The sequence below is a fragment of the Equus asinus genome, chromosome 4, assembly GCF_041296235.1.
Source record: "Equus asinus isolate D_3611 breed Donkey chromosome 4, EquAss-T2T_v2, whole genome shotgun sequence".
NCBI classification, from domain to species: Eukaryota; Metazoa; Chordata; class Mammalia; order Perissodactyla; family Equidae; genus Equus; species Equus asinus.
In genome coordinates, this window is record NC_091793.1 from 100,809,893 (window position 1) to 100,828,471 (window position 18,579).

General features: G+C 41.4%; 1 protein-coding gene across 7 annotated transcripts in view; it reads right to left on the reverse strand.

Annotated features, from left to right (window-relative positions):
* ITGB6 (integrin subunit beta 6) overlaps window positions 1–18,579 on the reverse strand; it is a 128,466-nt gene that overhangs the window by 65,938 nt on the left and 43,949 nt on the right. Inside the window, exons 2-7 of one of the 7 annotated variants that reach the window (XM_070507947.1) lie at window positions 6,266–6,318; window positions 5,911–6,068; window positions 5,655–5,808; window positions 4,841–4,920; window positions 2,075–2,279; window positions 1,207–1,453 (exon numbers count right to left, since the gene is read on the reverse strand). In XM_070507947.1, coding sequence (XP_070364048.1) covers window positions 1,207–1,453; window positions 2,075–2,279; window positions 4,841–4,920; window positions 5,655–5,715 — 593 coding nt within the window. In that variant the 5' untranslated portion in view covers window positions 5,716–5,808; window positions 5,911–6,068; window positions 6,266–6,318. Of the gene's footprint in view, window positions 1–1,206; window positions 1,454–2,074; window positions 2,280–4,840; window positions 4,921–5,654; window positions 5,809–5,838; window positions 6,069–6,265; window positions 6,319–18,579 lie in introns of those variants that run through there. The other 6 variants (XM_070507946.1, XM_070507944.1, XM_070507945.1 and 3 more) reach the window with 6 other exon arrangements.

The following is an 18,579-nucleotide window of genomic DNA, read 5'->3' on the forward strand; positions in this document are numbered from 1 at the left end:
TCATTAAACAGTATTTCTGGTGTGTGCATTTTAGTACATGTCAATTATATCACAAAAAAAGGGGGTGGGGGACAAACACTATCTCTGATTCTTGTAAGCAAACACAATTCCTAAGAGTTACAATCAGTGATGAATTCCTTTCATGGTCAAATTATTTTTGGCTATGTCAGATTCTGGTTGGGAACCACATTGAAATATCTTAAAATGATACTCTAAAAGCTGTTTGTCTTTTATGGAGATTGATTAATGCCTTGGGTATATCCAAGTATTACAAGTCAATATACATTTGGAAAGTCATTTCGTATATACTGGATCCATAGTAGTAAAGGGCTTGGCTTTGGACCAGCCCAGGTCTTGGTACAGATCTCTGATCAGTCATGTGGCCTTGGGCAAATTACCACCCTCTCAGAGCCTCTGTTACTTCCTCCGAGTACAGAGATGATGAAATCTTCTTTGATCTACTGTTATTATGAAAATTGAATGAGGTCATATATGTAAAATCTTCAGCATAGTATCTGGCACGTACCAAATGGTAGATCTTATTCAATAGAAGGATATTAAATAATTTTATTTTGAACTTGTCATTGACTGTACAGGTAAAACACCACAAATCAATTTGCTCTTGACCATCACCTGGATAAAACATGGTTTTAGTAGCTGATTATAGCATATTATAATGGAGTCACTGCCTAATTTTGTACTGAATTCGATGGCAGTGAAGGCTGAAAAGACCTTCTCCAAGCAATAAGAGAAATCTACTTTTCCCGAAGTATGTCAGAGAAAGCTGCAAAAAAGGTTATTTTGTCAGAAGTCACCGAAGCAGAGAAAGATACTCTGAAAAACTGGGTTACTGTCAAATGGCTTCAGAAAGTGGTGGACAGAAGGTCTCCAAGGGGCTGGAGATGGGCACAGGCCAGTGGAAACTATAGTGAAAAACTCGTTCCCCTCGTCTGCAGAACATAAAACCAAATTTGCTGCATCCTGACCTATCCAGGGAGACAGACGCTGCAAGGACCTGAGGCTAGAACCACATATTAAGATGACTTTACCTTGGTTCCTAACGAGGGCAACTGAGAAAGCTTCTGAGATCCAACCAGATAGAAGGGGAATGCCAGGTAGTTAGCAAGCTCTTGCCAAGTACAGCTCATAGTGGGGCTATCTCTACAGATAATCATTTTTCAAAGACGCAGAGAATCATTTACTTACCTGCAAGGGTTGGCGATTTCTTCTGGCGATGTTTTCATAAAAGGGGAGACGGGTTTTTCCACAAAAGAGCCGAAGCCCAGTCTAAAGTTGCTTGTTAATTTAGACATCTCCTTGGAAAGCAGGGAGCCCAGCTCTTTGATTGTGTTGAGGTCGTCATCCATGGAGGCTGAGAGGTCCATGAGGTAATACAAGTCCACCGGGTAATCCTCGGTCTGGCGGACTTGAACTTGCAGAGTCTGCTCACTGCCTGCAAAGCCCCCACAAAGAAAGCAAATCCATAGGAAGACATTGAGACTTCTTTGTGCCTAGCCAATCATTGGGCCAGCTGCCTATTTCACTTCAAGAAGAACTTACTGAAGATACTTACAATTTCATAAACAATGTGGTAGTTTATAAATGAACAAACCCATGAAATCACTTCAGCAGTGAGTTGAGAGTCACTGAAGGAGGTAAAAGTTAGGATATTTTATATCTCCTTGGGAGAACCAGCGTCCATTTAGATGGAAGATAAGCTGAATTTTTTGTATGTGGTTTTAGAAAAGGAGAACAAAATAAAGAGGCGTTTAAAGCTACATTACAATGCTTAAAGAGATGTGAAGTAAGCCTTAACAACATTTGAGTAATTCAAATGGTTGCCTATCAGATAAGGCTTTTTTAGTAACACATTTGGAGTGCAAGTGACCAATGTGAACAAAGAAAAGTGTTAGCCTAGCAATTCTTGGTTGCCTTAAGAATGAGAAATCTGAGTCATAATAATCAATGGTATGTACTATGGTACAAGGCATATGAATTAGCAGAATAGTGGTATTACCATACACGACATTAGATTTATTTACATGAATCAGTGCTTGTGTAAATCATAACATACCTGGTCTCAATTTAAGAGTCAAGCTTTGAGGTGAAATCTGGACAATGTTGGAACTATTTTTCTGCCTCCCTACACTGAGAGGCTTATTTGTAAGTATTTCTACTTGGGAGACGGGGTTTTCGATGAAGCTTAGTTGACATCCTTTAGCTAAAAGATTGGCTGGGCTATCACACCTTTCACCAACTCCAGATGGATGGGTAAAATTCTAAAAGAGAAAAAAATAAAGAGAAAAAGAAAAATCTGCATTTCTATAAAGATTAGAAAAAAAACTTTTTGCTTTCTTTGCTAGTTAGGCATCTCGCCATAGTCAGTATATCATATTCCATGTGCTTGACATAGATTGTAGGTCTAAAGTTAAGTTAGTAAGAATAACCAGAGAAATCTGCCAGTAAAATTCTTAGTAAAATTAGGTTCTCCTTTTAATTGTGTTCAATTGACTTCACCTAATAGTTCCTTATTATTATTTTTAATGCTCACTTCTTTAAAGCTTCTCCTGTGCCATGATCAGATCCTTGAAACAGTTGGGTCATAGAGTTCACGTCATCTCATGAATTTATCTGTTCAAGATCACCTGTAGGTTCGAGGAATCCTAGGACTGTCCAAACTCTCAGATGTGTCTATTATCAAATCCGGTGACAAAGAGCCTTTTCTGTGAATTCCTAAAGGGCAAGGATTGTGGCATCTCCTTACCTAACTCTCTGTCCTGGTTTAATTCATGGATGTGTCACTCATATATTATAGCAGAATTTCACTAAGGTTAACCTCTTAGGGACTTTAACTTAGAGTCTTAACATGTTCTAGTTTAAGGTCTTTTAGAACTTTCTACAAGATTTGGAGGTGGAGAAGGGAAGTGAAAGAGAATATGGTATAGAAAACTGCTTTTCTTTGTAGGATTCAGGAGTTTCCCAGCTCCTTCTGGTCCACTTGGGTAGCAGAAGGCAGTGAGATGAAGTGTTTCCAGGCAAAGATGTGGCCATTCCAACCCAGCAGTGCCCAGAATAGAGAGATGGAGTCGAGAGATATTTACCTGTCTTACCTGATAGTCAAGGCTGCTCTAGAGCTGGTGAGGCTCGGGGCAAAGTGGAACTTGAGGCCCATTGACTCTCATGCTTGGAGAGAAGCAAACCAATGCTCATATTGTTTTTCCCCGTCCTTTAGAAATCTAAACCACTCTAGCCACTCACCAACTAGGAAAGTTACATTGCTTCTTAAATTTATTTTTGAGAATGTAATTTGTTATCTATCCATCAGATCTGTGCGTATTTGAGGCCCTAGGCCAGGTGTAGCAAACTCTTAACTTCCCATGATGTATTCAAGGCAAACAATGGCTGCACAAGGCCTCAGAATCCTTCTCAACACAGAGTCATTGCTACCACCTGTAATCACCACCTTTGCCAAAAGATCAGATGTGGTGTTAACCACAGAACCTATTTCCTCTCTGCCCTAAGCAGAAGCCTAATTTACTTTTTCCTCCAACTGCCTCAACTGATATAACTACTTCTATCAGGGTGACCTTTTAGAATAGCCTGGCCTTAAAATTTGACAATAACTTGGCTACCAAATATCCACAAGTCAAGCTATCACTAGTAACTTAAGAAGTCCTCTTAAAAGAGTGCTAAAAAATGCATTCCAATAAAAATTCTAGAGGCGGGCATTTTGTTACACAGATTTGTTGTTTTATGTCTCAAGCATGAAAGTAATACTGTCTTCTTCAGGGAGACAAGGTAAAACAAAGCTGGGTTTTCCCCTCTTTGTATATTCTCAAACCTGTTTTTGATACTTGAGCTCAAAAAAGCATAATTCCCTCACACTTGTATTTGCGCCCATCAGTCACGGCAGCAGTGGGGAGCGATCTGGGTGCGCGCTCTGCCATCTGTGAGGACTTCCTCCATGGACGCACTTCCCACATGGGATTTGAGTTTTAACAATGATAGCCTGGTCCTGAGTTGGGTGTTCAGGTTTGTTCTCCTTTGAGCATGCTACTCAGCTCTTGCTGAACCTGGCGTTTGTATGCTCTGATTTGTGTTTAGATTCTCTTTAGGAGATTCAGCAGAGAACTGCTTTAAATCCAGAGAGAGCTAAGGCAGCTCTTTTTTGCCAAGAATCGTTTACAGGTTGCTCTATGGTGTCACAGGAGACAGAGACTCAGGATGGCTTGTTGTATATTCCCCAACCCCCTCATACTACTTTCACATAGTTTTCAGTTTAATCAGATAAGGAATGTCTATTTTGGGCTTTGTCATCGGTATTGCACAGCCACCAAGTTCATGAAAATGTAATTTTTAAAAGAACTGGATAATGTCTCCACAGTAAAGTTTACCCCAACCTAGAATACCTCTCTTGGAACCTAGCAGTGGTTCAGAATGGATCCTGGTTCCCAGGTGGAATATAATTCTGATACTGAAATCAGATGTATGTTTAACTTGAGAAAATATCATCTCCATGATCTCTGATTACCCAGAGCCTTGGCATTTTACATGTAACCAGTTAGAATTGGCTTTAAAATAAAAGGAAGAATCAGGTTAAATAAAGGACCCTGAGTTAAGTCTTTTTCAGAATTATTTGACATTCACTCGCTCCACAAATCACTTTTGAAAATAATCACAGGAATGACGCTTTGATCTACTCATGCTTGCATTTTCCTTGCCTGACTTGTTTCACTCCTATAACCCCACAGAAAGCAGGACATTATGAGAATCGTCACTGATGGGATTAACAGAAGTGTAACTGCAGTTTTTACAAACATGTTGAGGTCGTTGGTTTTACCTCCTGAGAACACCAGGCACACTGAGGTCCAGTGAGTAAGCAGTCTTCACAGGTTTCTGCACCTCCCACGGCACAGCCACCTGTGTTCAAACCCAGCAAGACACAAGGAATTCAGCACACTCTCTGGCACTCCACTGATGAGAGGCTCTTAACGTACTCGAAAGCAGCAATAGCAAAGTTTACTTTAGTCCTCTAAGATCAGTCCTCAAAATGTTAGCAATTCATAACAAAGTTCATATTTTACATCTATCATGTTGAAAATATGTATGACTTGTTAGCCAAAAATGATCATTCTCTTTTTTCTTAAAATATGAAAAGATCTTAATGTTCACAAATATAGCATCATCCTATTTATTATCCTCATTCAGTACTATCCAATTTAATTTTTTAAAATTATTTGCATCCATTAAAAAATGTGTCTCTCTTTAATGTACTCTTTTTATTTTTAAAATAAATCCTTTTTCTCTCTCAAGATTATTATTCTTAAGTGGAAGACCTTGTTGTACAATAAAATAGCTAGAAAAGTTACCAAAATAGTTGTCATAAAGATATTAATAAGCCCCATCCTACAGTAACGCTGTTTAATTCTCCTCATTAAAATGCCCATGCAACCTTTGTATTTATTTACCTTAAGCCGAGAGCACTCCCTGTGGGAACAGCCCTGCGTCTGCCCGTAATTCGTTAGTGTTCGCTCAGCAGCGAAAGAGCAATCGAACAGATCAAATCAAAAATGACTTCAGATCTAGTTTTGAACCAAATGACAGGTTTGTCAAGCATACCACGAAAGCAATATATCAGAGAACTTAAGTCTTACCTTGAACGCGATCATTCCTTCCTAGAAATAGAAAGAACAGGCAGAGCAGTTCAATCCCCATTCGTCTCAGTTCTCGCTGTGCAGACAGATTAAAAAATGAATTACCTTCAGCATTACCAGATCAAAGCCGAACATCGTGAAAAGTCTTTCTTTCCTGAAGTGTAAAAGTTTAAATACTACTTACACTGCTTTGAAAAGAAACTTGAGACGTAAATAAAAAAGTTTTCATTAAGACTGAAATGAAAACAGAGGCTACCTGGACAGGTAAAGAAGAAAAGCTGTGTTTAAAAGCAACTTCAACATGATTCACTTCCTTGTTCTCCTTATAAGGAAGGCAGGTGTACAGTCACCAAGAAGGTGGGGAAATTCATTCAGGAGAAATTTTTATGCAAATTCTATTGGTCTCTCTGCCTCCTAGAGAAAGTTAACACCTTTAGTGAAATATCGATGAATGAAATGTCAAAAGAACAATTGAAATAGGATCTAAAGTTGTTTCTAAAATACTTTTAATTTAATGAAAACAGTAAAGATGATAAATAAAACACAAGTATATAAGAAGTATAACACAAACATGTAGGGAAGATTTTAAAAAATGAGCTAAAGGAAAATACCTGAGATTTTTGTATTCCATTGTTAAATCCTTTGCAGAGAATTGAAATGAACTCTGAAAAATAAAAATCACTATTTTAAAGCCAAATTAGAAGACAGGCTAGGAAAAGTAAAACATTGTGTTCCCTTGTTTTCCAAATCGGGTGAAAGATATTTTTCTGTAAGTATAGAATTCTTAATTAAAAAGCAATATTGGAAATTACTATATGAAAATTAAATTAGGCAAAAATTAGATAGTCTCAAAACAACCCCAGTGGAAACAGAAACAACAGTACCCAGGATTCTGAATCCTTCGGGAGAGGGACCAAGTGCTTTTTCTCCTCTGCTCTCCCAGCTTCTAGCTCACCATTTGGTACATAGGAGGTGTTTATTTGTTGAACAATAGAATGACAAATTTAAAATATATACAATCTATGGCTAAACTCGTAAGGTTGATTACATATTTTTTCCCAACGTGTTCAGGAAGGTGTTCTGGGATTGGCAGAAACTGCACACAGGTAAGAATCAATATTCACTTTGTTACTCTCTGAACTATCTGACCTTAGACAGGCTTCTCTATGGCTGGGCTTATGTCCTGGAGATTATCTTTTAAAAGTGTATTTCTAGGCAAGCATGTGAAGCCTGTGAAGAGAGGAAAACTTATTATAGACCGCTCAGGTTCTTCTCAGAAGGCTGTGTTCAATTTTGGACTCCATCATACACAAGACCCTGAAAGAACATGTCAAGAATCTCGTAGAGAGAAACCAGAATTATTAAAGAGCTGGAAGATATGCCTTTTGGGAAAAAAATACAGTTATATGAAATCAGTTGATTTAACTCGAAGAAGAAAGATTGAGGCACAAATTATCTGTGTCCCTGATACTACCTCCCTTTTTCCTCCAGTATTAGCTATCATTCATTCATTCAACAAATATTTGTTGAGCACATACTTCGTGCCAAGTATTTTCTAGAAGCAGAATGTATGTCAGAGAATTAAGCCAAGTTCTTGATTTACGAAGCATAAATTCTAGGTTGGAGGGCAGTGGGGGGAGACTGATTCTTAAAATCAGGCAATGGTAAGGGCTATGAAAAATGATAAAGCTGGTTGGAAGGAAAGAGGGGTAGGGAGGGTGTGGTATTCTATTTTGGATAATCAGGGAGAATTTCTCTGATCAACTGACATCAGACAAAGCCCTCAATGACTTGGGCAACAAAGTGCAAAAGCCCTGAGACAGCCTCAGGCTAGGCATTTTCAAGCCCAGTGGAACATAAGAAGGGAGAGGGAGGGTAGCAAATGAGGTCAGATTTAGAGGCAGAGGTCAGATCATATGTAGTCTTGACCTTGACTTTTATTCTAAACGTGTTTGGAATGTCATTGGAAGGTCGAAAAAAGGGGAATAATATTATTTAATTTACATCTTAAAAAAACACTCTGGCTGCCGTGGAGATTAGAATGTATGGGTGAAGATTGCAAGGTGGGAGGCCAGTTAGAAGTTTATGGCCGTTGTCTAGGACAGAGACAAGTGGTTGGGACTAGGACATTGGTGATGTAGGAGGACAGAGGTGCTCAGATACAGGAGATAATTTGAAAACAGAATGTGCTTATGCATGGGGTGTGGATTTGGAAGAAAGAGAGATTTTTGGCCTGAGCAACTGAATGTATGATACTCTTTCCTGAGAGGGGTTACCCTGGGGAAGGATCAGGTTTCATGCAGAGGATGGCACTCAAGAACATGTTAAGTATGAGATGTCTAGAAATAACCAAGTGAAGATGCCACAGAGGCAGTTTGATATCTGAGTCAGGAAGTGGGGATGGTGTTGAAGTATGAACTGTAATTTTAGGATCATGAGCATGGATTTAAGGACGTGAAGCTGAATGGGATCCTGAAGGAGGGGAATATAGATAAGGAAGAGCTCTGAGGACTGAGCCCTGGGGCCTGCCAATATTTAGAGGTCAGGAGAAGAACCCATTAAAGGAAGCTGTTATCTAAAGAACACTCGCTCTTGCTAAAAAGGAATCTATCTTTTTTGGAAGACAATTCTCCAAGTATCTCTCACATTTTTGCACATTTTGCGAGCAGAGGCACTGACCACCTTTTTCTGGATTATCGTTTCAAGGATATTTATAAAGTGAACAGCCTTTTAAGACAGAGATATTATCTGTCTGCAGAGCAAGGAGCAAATTGCTTACAGCTTTGGAAGACAGAGATAGTGTCGCTCTGCAGAACTAGGAGTAGGCATACTTACTACCCATTATAAAAGGTTCAGGTTCCCTAAACTCATAGTTCCTCTCTTATCATACAGCCTGCTACTTGTGCAGGTGCCACCTCCTTCCCTGTGTCACCCTGTGGGAACTGGCCTTGGGGAACTGGTGAAAGAAAGTGCTGATCCTTTGACCACTGCTACTGTTATGAATTATGCAGTCTTTTATCTTGGAACCAGGCATCTCATGTCCCTCAGCATCCACGAATCTGTGATGAGCTAACTCGTTAGCTTGCAAGTGAAATCTCAGGCCCATCACAGTTCTTGATAGTCTTCCACTTGAAATCCACCTTCTTCTACAGACCGAGCACGCAATTTTCAAATCTTGTTTTGGAAGCTAAGATCTTGCATCTCACAAGGCTGCCTGAAGTGCCTTGGACTGATGAGAGCTGCTCTGGTCACTGAGTTGTCTGTCTCCCCACTGACCTCCCTGGCAACCACCGTCAGGCACTTTGGATGAGCTGGGATCAAGGATGCCTGAGCAACTCTAGATCTGCCCACTCCCTAGAAACTTTTCTCTGGGGTTCTAGCTGCCACCAAAAATCTCCTCTTCTTAAAAACATAGTTAGACTGCCTCTCCCAGCCTATCTCGCAGTTAAGAGAACCTCAATGACTAGCTCTTGTCAATGGAGTATGAGTGGGAGTGGTATGTACCACTTCCAGACTATTTCCATGTCCCTCTGCCAACCGGATGCAGGCAGTAGCAACAAGGTCCTGGAGCAACTCCAGACACTCAATCTGACCCTGTGATTAAATAGAGGACCCTGTACTATCCCACGTACAGACTTCCATCCCAGTCCCTGAAATCATAATTGCACTGCTTTATTTACTCTGTCCCCAGTTGCAGCCCGCCCCTCTGGTGTTCATTCCCTCCCCCACTTCCAAACCTTTGCCCATGCCATTTGTGATGCCTGGAGGCCCTTGTCTCCATCTCGCTCCTCTCACGACCAGCTCAACTCACCACCCTGGTCTCAGCGTAGACCTTAGTGCCAACAGGAGGACCATTTTTGTTCTCTCTGGGCCTCTTCCTGCAGAATTTCTCTAGTACAGCCCTTTTCATTCTGCTTATAATCAAATAAATACCGGCCCCTCTTCCCATCTAGGCTGTGGGGTCCTTTAAGACACTTATTTATTCAACAAGTATTTATTGAATTAGCATCAGGCAGGGAATGTGTCTTAGTCATCTTTATATTCCCAGCACGTAGCATAATGCCTGGTACTGTGAAAGGAGTCAGTTAGTATTTATCAAATAAATGGATGCATTTTATGTCTTCATTGTCAGTATTTTACCTGCTACAAAGCAGGTACTCCATGAATATTGAGTAAATAGTAAATAGAATATTGAGTAAATATTGAGTAAATGAATAAATGGTTTGAGAAGGTACATATCATGCCATTAGGAGAGGGAAAATGCATCCTCTGCTTGGGTTGTGATGAAAGCTGAGAAAAGGCTTAAAATGCAGGGTGGAGAAAAGGGGCAGAATTTAAGAGAAAATATAAAGTAAAAGAAAGCTACAAGTGAACATCCATCCACTGTGTTTTCACCTTGGCACCACTCAGGGTATTTGTACCAGGCTATAAGGCACAGGGAAAACATTCTTGCTTCCTGAAGATATGGTGCCTGGTGCCCTTTCCTAGAAAGGACCCATCCATACTTCTCTGGAGAGAGGTGGCCTTACTTGTTTCGTGAGCTGGCCAGCACCCCATAAAGTGTCCCAAAGGAAAACTGTGTCCCCCTAGCCAAGCCAACCAGATCAATTACCTCTGTTTCTTTAAATGTGAAATTTGAACTGGGAAATACAGGCTGAAAGTCAGGGCTATGGTACAGGAGCTGAAGCTAGCAGAAAGAGGACATCCGGTTGGAGAGAATACGATGCTTCAGGACTGAGTCAATGTTAGTAGGAATCAGCAGTATGAGGATAAAGAAGCCCAAGGCAGAGGAAAGCTACAGTGAGTAAAAGATGAGCCGGTGGGTTGAGAGTATCAATAGTAAAAGCAGCAGAGAAGGGGCCCCGAGCCACAGCAACTGAAGAACACCAGAGTCAGATGCACAGTCTCACTCTGTCGAGGGGAAGAAGCGTGGCCCAGGCTGAGGGCTGCTGTGCATCCCAAGTGCCCTTCCAGATTGGATCTCTCTGAGGCCCAGCTCTCCCTGGGTTTCCCCTGGATCCTGTTTCTTTTAGGGCGATGTGTATTCTTACAACAAATTCCCATTACTTGTGGATAGTTGAGGGAGTCTCTACGTCCCTTAATATCAGGAGATCGTAAGTCACATGATCTACATTTTAAGACAGGCTTGTCAGCCCATAGAGTAGAATCCTACCATCCCAACTGCTCAGAGTCCCAGCCTGGGGGCTCTGACTCCATCTGGGGGTCTGACCCTCTTCAAAGCGTCTAAGCCGTGGGGCAGGTGGGGTAACAGAGCACCACACAGCTCAGGGAAGCAGCACCTTTGCACTCTGCCCTTCAACTGGCCTTTGCCTCTGAGATTTAGAAATGGGCCGTCTTCAGCAGAGCCCTGACTTCAGGAAGCTGTGTGAACCCATCTGACTCACAGTATCTGGCTTGGGTCTCTCCCGGCCCCAGCCACTCACCCATATGAGAGAACAACAATCTAGGGCCCAGCTGGGCCAGCCCCAGGGCACTCAAAACACTCTTGGAGGAGTAAACAGTGAGTAAACCTGGGAGGCAATTCGAACCCTGGGTACCTTAGCAATGACTGCCAGCTCTTGGGATGGCCTTGCTGTGTAACGTGCTTTATTTCAAGCACCAGGGAGAAGTATACCTTCAGTTGTCTTTCTGTAAACATGTTTCACAGTGAGTAGCTAACAAAAGACAGTGGAAATGGATGCTTCATCTTGGGGTCCGGCCCTGATGTAACTGTGTGTGCCATACGCTGCACAGCAGGTGGTTTGCAGAATGTTAGGGCTGACTCAAGGATGTGTGTAACTCTGGAATCGTGGAAACTGAAAGTGGATGCCTTTGTTTCACATTTCAAGACCTTCAGAAAAATTCTTTTAGAGAAGGATGTATAACAGTTTCCTGTCATCTTAGTCTATAATGTCCACAAACTGCTAAGTGCTAGAGAAACTTTTTGTGGCCTAGGCCTTACATTCCAGTCTGGAGTTTACTTTTTTTATTGTAGTAAAATATATATAACATAAAATTTATCATTGTAAACATTTTTATATATGTAGCTCATTGGCATTAAGTACAAGCATGTGTTATGCAACATACACCACGGTCCACCTCCAGCACTTTTTCATCATCTCAAACTGAAACTTTGTACCCATTAAACACTAACTTCCCGTTTCCCTGCACCCTGGCAACCACCAATCCTCCTGCATTCCATCTCTATGACTTTGACTATTCTCGGTAACTCGCATACATGGAATTATACAACAAAGCCTATTTCACTTAGCATGATGTTTTCAAGGTTCACCCATGTTGTAGCATATATATCAGAATTTCATCCCTTCTTAATGCTGAATAATATTCAATTGTGTAGATACATCGCATTTTGTTTATGTATTTATCCGTCCATGGACTTTTGGGTTGTTTCCACCTTTTGTCTATTGTGAATAATGCTACTATGAACATGGGTGTACAAATATCTGTTTAAGTCTGTAGCTTACTTTTTATTTATTTATTTATTTTTTGGAGGAAGATTAGCCCTCAGCTAACTACTGCCAGTCCTCCTCTTTTTGCTGAGGAAGCCTGGCTCTGAGCTAACATCCGTGCCCATCTTCCTCTAGTTTATACGTGGGACGCCTACCACAGCATGGCTGCCAAGCAGTGCCATGTCCGCACCCAGGATCCGAACCAGCGAACCCCGGGCCGCCAAGAAGCGGAACGTGTGAACTTAACTGCTGCGCCACCGGGCCGGCCCCTGTAGCTTACTTTTTAAAGTCATCATGATGTCCATGATGGGAGGAAGTAGTGGGAAGAATTTAGATTTTGTATGCAGAGAGAACTGGGTTCAAATTGCAGCCCTGGCAGGTCCTACTGTATATCCTCGGGAGTAGGATTTCTCTCGCAGCACTTTAGATGCCAGACTGTGAAACACTGATAATATCCACTCTGCAGGATTATGGTGAAGATTTAATTATACCATTAATTATGGTATGAATCCAGATTTTGTGGGGCCTAAAGATTATATGATTTGGGGAGAGGGGCTCTTTAAGAAAAGGAAAGCAAAATTGAACATAAATTCAGTATGTAAGGGTATATTTATTTAAAATGAGAGAGAGAAAATAAAACCCAAACCATGACAACAAATTACTGAAGGCTTGGAGATTCCAGGCCATTTCTTCTTGAGATCTCCTTAGGCAATTCACCAGAAATGCTCACCTGGAAATGCTTCCTGATGGTAATCTGGCTTCCCATCCCCACCTGGGGCCACCTGCGGCTCCCAGGCACTCCCAGGCACCTGTGCAAGCTGCAGGCCTCACCCGCTTCATCCTTTCTTAGTAAACCCCCTTCTGATTTCTCTCAGGCTTCATGTTTATTGAAGTTAGCTTTATTGAGCACTTCCCATGTGCCAGGACCTCTTAAACATTTTATTAATATTGCCTTATTTCATTCTCAAAATACCCCTATGAAGTAGGGACTGTTTTACTTCCATTTACCAGATGAGGAAACTGAGGCATGAGAAACTGCGTAGCTGGCCCAGAGGCAGACTGCCGCTCAAGCAGCAGAACCTTGGAGACAGAGTGCTGCCTCCAACCCGAGCTCAACCTGGCCGTGCAAACTGCCTCCTGGTAGATAAGAGGTGTTGGTAGAGTCACCAAGCAGCTGTCAGCAAGAAATGAAATTCCCCAAGGAGCCTTAAATGTGTTTGTCTCAATCTCTGGACCCATGTTCCAGCCCCGGCTCTGTATCTAGCTGTCTCATTTTTGGTTTGTTTGTTGTTCATCCTGTGGATCATTCATCACCAAAAATAAGACAGAAATGTGGTCCTGGATCCTGCAATCCTTTTTTATTCCTTCTGTGATTTAAGTCTGGTACAAATCACTTAAAAACAAACAAAACAAAACATGTTGCCCAGCCCTTCAGGGGAAGCTGACATCACTGGTGGGGAGCCAGGCCTGGCACTGTGTCCAGGAGAGGGCGGTCACGGGCGTTTCCTGTGGCTGGCAGATGACTCAGGATTAACTCCTTACCCTCCAGACGCAGTCACCCTCCACCCCGCTTTGGAGCTCAGTAGCCAGACACACGGCTCGTTAAAGGAAGCTAGTTCTCACTTGGCAAGTGTGAAGCAAATCTTGTATGTTAGACCAGCTTGAGAAAGCCACTCACCTCAGGTTTTGGAGATTATTTTAGTCTAAAAGAACTGAGCTCCTTCTGTCCTTTAGTTTGTGGAATAAATCCAAAGACGAGATTTTCCATAAAATCTCAGCGAATACGAGTTTATTCTGACTTGACTCTGAGAACTAGACTCTCTCTTTATGCCACTCTCTTCTATGCATGAAGCGAATGGTGTGCCATAGCAAGAAGTCCATGTGAACAAACAGGCATTGATTACGAGGTGATTCACTCAGTCACAGCTTGCAAGACTGCTAAGCATTCTTTTCTCTTTTCTTTTTAAAAGATAATTCAAGCAGTCTAACCAGGGTTTTAAGCAAGTATTTTTTCTGATGAGCACCATCTCTTACTTCTAGGGCTGCACTGGGCAGTGGCATTACTGGTGAAAATTGACTCTAATTCATCGTCATTCATTCATTCACTCACTCATTCAGCAAATGTCTATTGAGATCCTACATGTGCCAGGCACTATTCTGGGACACAGTGTTGATTAAAACCAATGAGTTCTCTGCCTCATGGAGCTTCATTCCTGTGAGATAGATAGACAATAAAGAGCCAGATAACGATGTCAGGTGGTGAAAAATGCCAAGAAAAATAAAGAACGGTAAGAGGTCACAGAGTGGTCAAGGTGGGGTGGCCAAAGAAGCCTCTGATAAGGTGGCATTAGGTCATGCCCTAGGGAAGTGAGAGAGGGAGTGACAATTAACTGGAGGAAGAGCAAGTATAAGACCCCAGGCAGGAGGGTTTGGGGACAAGCAAGATGGCTGGTAAGACTGAAGTGGACCCAGGAGGTAATCACAAGGAGGTAACTGAGGACAGGCCCGAGAATCAAGAAGGTGGTGAAGACCTTGTCAGGAGAGGCTTGTGGGCCGTAGTCAGGACTCTGGATTTGTATTCTGAGTAAGAAGGGAAGGTTTTATGGGTTTTTGGGGGGGCCATGATGTACCTTATGTTTTGAAAAGGTCACTCTGAGCAGACTGTAGAGCAAGAAGGATGAAGGGAGGAGATCTCTCAGAGGCTGTTTCAGCAATGGAGGCCAGAGACGATGAAGGCTTGGACAAGGAAGGTAGCAAGAAGTGGTTGGATTCTGGATATAGTTCCAAGATAGACAGGTTTTACAAATGGATTGTAGGGCAGGAGAGAAATTGAGGGCTCAAGGATGACTCCAAGAGTAATGGAAACCCCTACTTGATAACTTCGCCATCACCAACAGGTTTCTCTAGACATGTCAGAGAGACATGATATGATATCTGCCCATGGTAAGAATCACAGTGAGCTCTAGGTGACTAATAACCTGTGGAGTCACGACTGTGCAAAAGGTGTTCTGTGGCAGAACAGGAAAGGTCAGAACTATGCAGGCAAGTGCTCTACAGTGAGACTGTCTACGTGTTTTTGTTGTTAACATTCCTTCAGTCCAGCAAAAGTCCCATTAGCTGGCATCTTCTGTTCTGGAATTCTCCATGACTTGGCATTTGGGGAGCAAAAGAAAACCTGGAAAATTCCCATGGTCCTGCAGTCCTCTCTCGCTGCACTGGTAGACTGTTGGGGTCAGTTTCCATAGCAAAAGAGTCTGCCCTAACAGATTTTCTAAAAGTATAGTCCTCATTAGGGCACTGTAAGAAGGCAGGTGAGATGGGCATATTTTACTTAAAAAAAAAAAACTCCTTACAAAGTAGAAGGATTTCAGATTTCTTGTGACCTTGAGCATGCAATTTATGCAACTGTAACAGTAGGGAAGATTGCCATTCTTTAAAAAGCTGGGAGCAATGGTGGCCAATGCTATGTTGGAGGAATCTCCTTGAGGGGGTCCATGGAGGATTTACCACTTTCAACTGCCATTTTATGGACTTTCCTGGTTGTTGCTGATGCCCACTCACTGAATCCTCCCAGTAAGTTTACACAAAATGGAATAGGAAAAAGCGCTGAGCGTGAAGCAAACACCCTAATCGTTAAAAAGGCTAAACGAGAAATTATTCTAACAAGCTATTGAAAATGTCATTAACCTGGTCACGTCTCACGAATTGGAAGAGGAGAAAGAAGAAAAGCTTTTAAAAGCAAATTCAGTGGCATCTGATTAAAGATGGTGTATTGGATTGTTATACAATCTGCATTGTTGGGTGTAATTCCTTTCAAACACAACGCGGCTCCAATGAGCTGTCAGATGTGAGAGACTTGTGTGAGGGAGCATGAAAAACACCCGCCAGGCCTGCAACCTGCTGTTTCAGGACAACTCTGGGTGAAGCTGTGCTTGCAGAAGGTCCCTTCCCAGCACTGGATAGCTGAGGAGCGTGGAGCAGGGTTTCAACCGATGCATAGTGCAGCTAATGGTTCCACAGGAGTTTCAACATTTACTCGAGTAATAATTTTCTTCATGTTAAGGAGTTGCAAGTTTTAAAGTTCCAAGCAAAACACATATAATGAAAGTTTTTTCATTAGAACAAAATTGCTGTTAGTTGCAAATATTTGGGGAGGATTATTTTTTGGCAAATATTCCTTACGCATTGATGAGATGATGATATCTCGAACATCAATGGAGTAATGCTCAATAGCGTGGAAAATGCAGTTGTCAGCCCTGGTCTCAGTCCAGACCTTGGTGGCTTATAGGACATTTGTTGCACCTTGTAAATTAATCTTGAAATGGTTCAGGGCCTAAACTTCAGGCGATCAAGGATTAAGAAGACAGGATGTAATTATTAACTCAACCAATGGAATGATTTATTTTTATGTATGTCACTGGAGGAGGAGCACTGATAATTTAGATAATAATAATGTATCAATATTATAGCCCAAACTGTGTTCTGAAGAGAGCTGTTAATCCTTGCCCTGTTAATGAAATGTTCCTGTAATTTAGTTAATACGGACAATTAAATCTCCCCTGTCAGAAATTCACAATGCATGGTAACTTATTAAACACGTTAAGAAGCCCCACAGTGAAGAAAACTGCTTACCTTTGTTTAACAATTAAACAAAAAAGTGTTTGCTTAGGGAAAGCCTTTTTTCTTCATGTGCTTATTAGCATGTTTGGATCTCTTTCCATTGCATATAGTTTCACAAGTGCTAGAAGAGAGTGTAGATGTACTGAACGTTTTATGAAATTTTACCTATCCTGCTGTCAAGGAGACCTACAATCAAATTTTAAAATTGTAGCCAGATTTCTTAAGAAAGTCCCTGTGTGACTTCATTTGTCTCCTGCTGCATTTTGAATGCATTATGCAATTCAAAGACCTCTCAAGATGGATTTTCCTGGAGAAATCTCTCTTTCCAAGGGAAGTCCAGAGGGCAGGTCTGTTTAGACTACAGTTCAGATAAAGCACTTGGAACAGTGATGACTCATTATGAACCTCCAAACTCAGACCCAGGCTGTGACCCTGCTTCCTTCAAGAGCTCAGATACCAGTCTTATTACTGAATGACCTAGGCCGGTTTTCCTTGTGAAACGGATTCCGAGCACGCTGTACGTTGCTTTCCTATGACACACTCCCCTGGCCAGAGGACCACCTCTGCTGCTTGCATCGGCCCTCTGCCTGTTCCTTTTTGGTGCAAGAGACCATCCCCAAGCTCTCGTCTGTCTGTCCATCAATCCACTCACCTCACTCGCAGGAGGTCTATAGAGTAGTCCCCTTATGACAACAACATGCTCTTCTTTGGGTAGGAAGCATCTCTTCAGGTGAGAGAGTGTGCAGCATTTTGTTCCAAATTTATTTCCTTTCCTGCTTTCTCAGGCCCTTAGCATGTATGGATGGCTTCAGGCACGGGAGGAACAATCTTCTTGAATCTGGATCTCCTCCCTCGACACCATCATTCTCATGAAAAAACTTCCTTCTTAAAATGGTCAGTTTTATGTCATTCTTTGACAATAAAAGTGTCATTTTTTTCATTGAGATGGGAATCTAAATGAACATATAAGAAACGGATAATTTGTCTACCTTGTGGGATGCCAAAATAGCAGAGAAAGAGTTACTATAACTTATTCTGCTGATTTTCCAAGAAAAAGGTGACATATGATGTAGGTGTTTTTAAAAAATTAAACCCAGCAGCAGATTTCAGATGAGCTTACTGTAAAAATATAGCATCAAAATATAGTGTCTAAAAAGAATGCAATCATCTTACTTTCTGAAAAAAAATTTAGCCTTTTTCATGGAATATTGCAAATATGAATTCCTTGGTCTTGATGCTAGCCCTAAAATAATAATGGCTAACAATGGCTCTTAGAATGTGCCAGGCACTGTTCTAAACCTTTATCACATTGTGAAGTGAGGTACTGATTTTTCCTCATTTTTAAAAATAATATTTAATTTAACTTAATATTTTAGAACAGTTTTAGATTAGCACAGAGAGTTTCCATATACTCCACACCCAGTCTTCACTATTATTTCTTATTAGTAACATCTCACATTAGTATGATACATTTATTATAGTTAATAAACCAATATTGCTACATTATTATTGTCTAAAGTCCATACTTTATTCCTATTTCTTTATTCCTTAGTTTTTACTTAATGTCCTTTTTCTGTGCAAGAATCCCATCCAGGAAACTACATTATATCTGCTGTCACGTCTCCTCAGGCTCCTCTTGAATTCTCCCTATTATACAAAAGGAAACAATGTGGCACAAAGAGAGGTTAAATCACTTGCCTGTGGTCTTGCAGTTGCTAAGTGGAAACGTTGGCCTCAAATCCAGCAGTCTGATTCTAGGCACATGGTTAACCTTTGTGCTACATGATTGCTACCCTGATACTATTATTTCAACTTGAATTACTTAAGTTATTTGT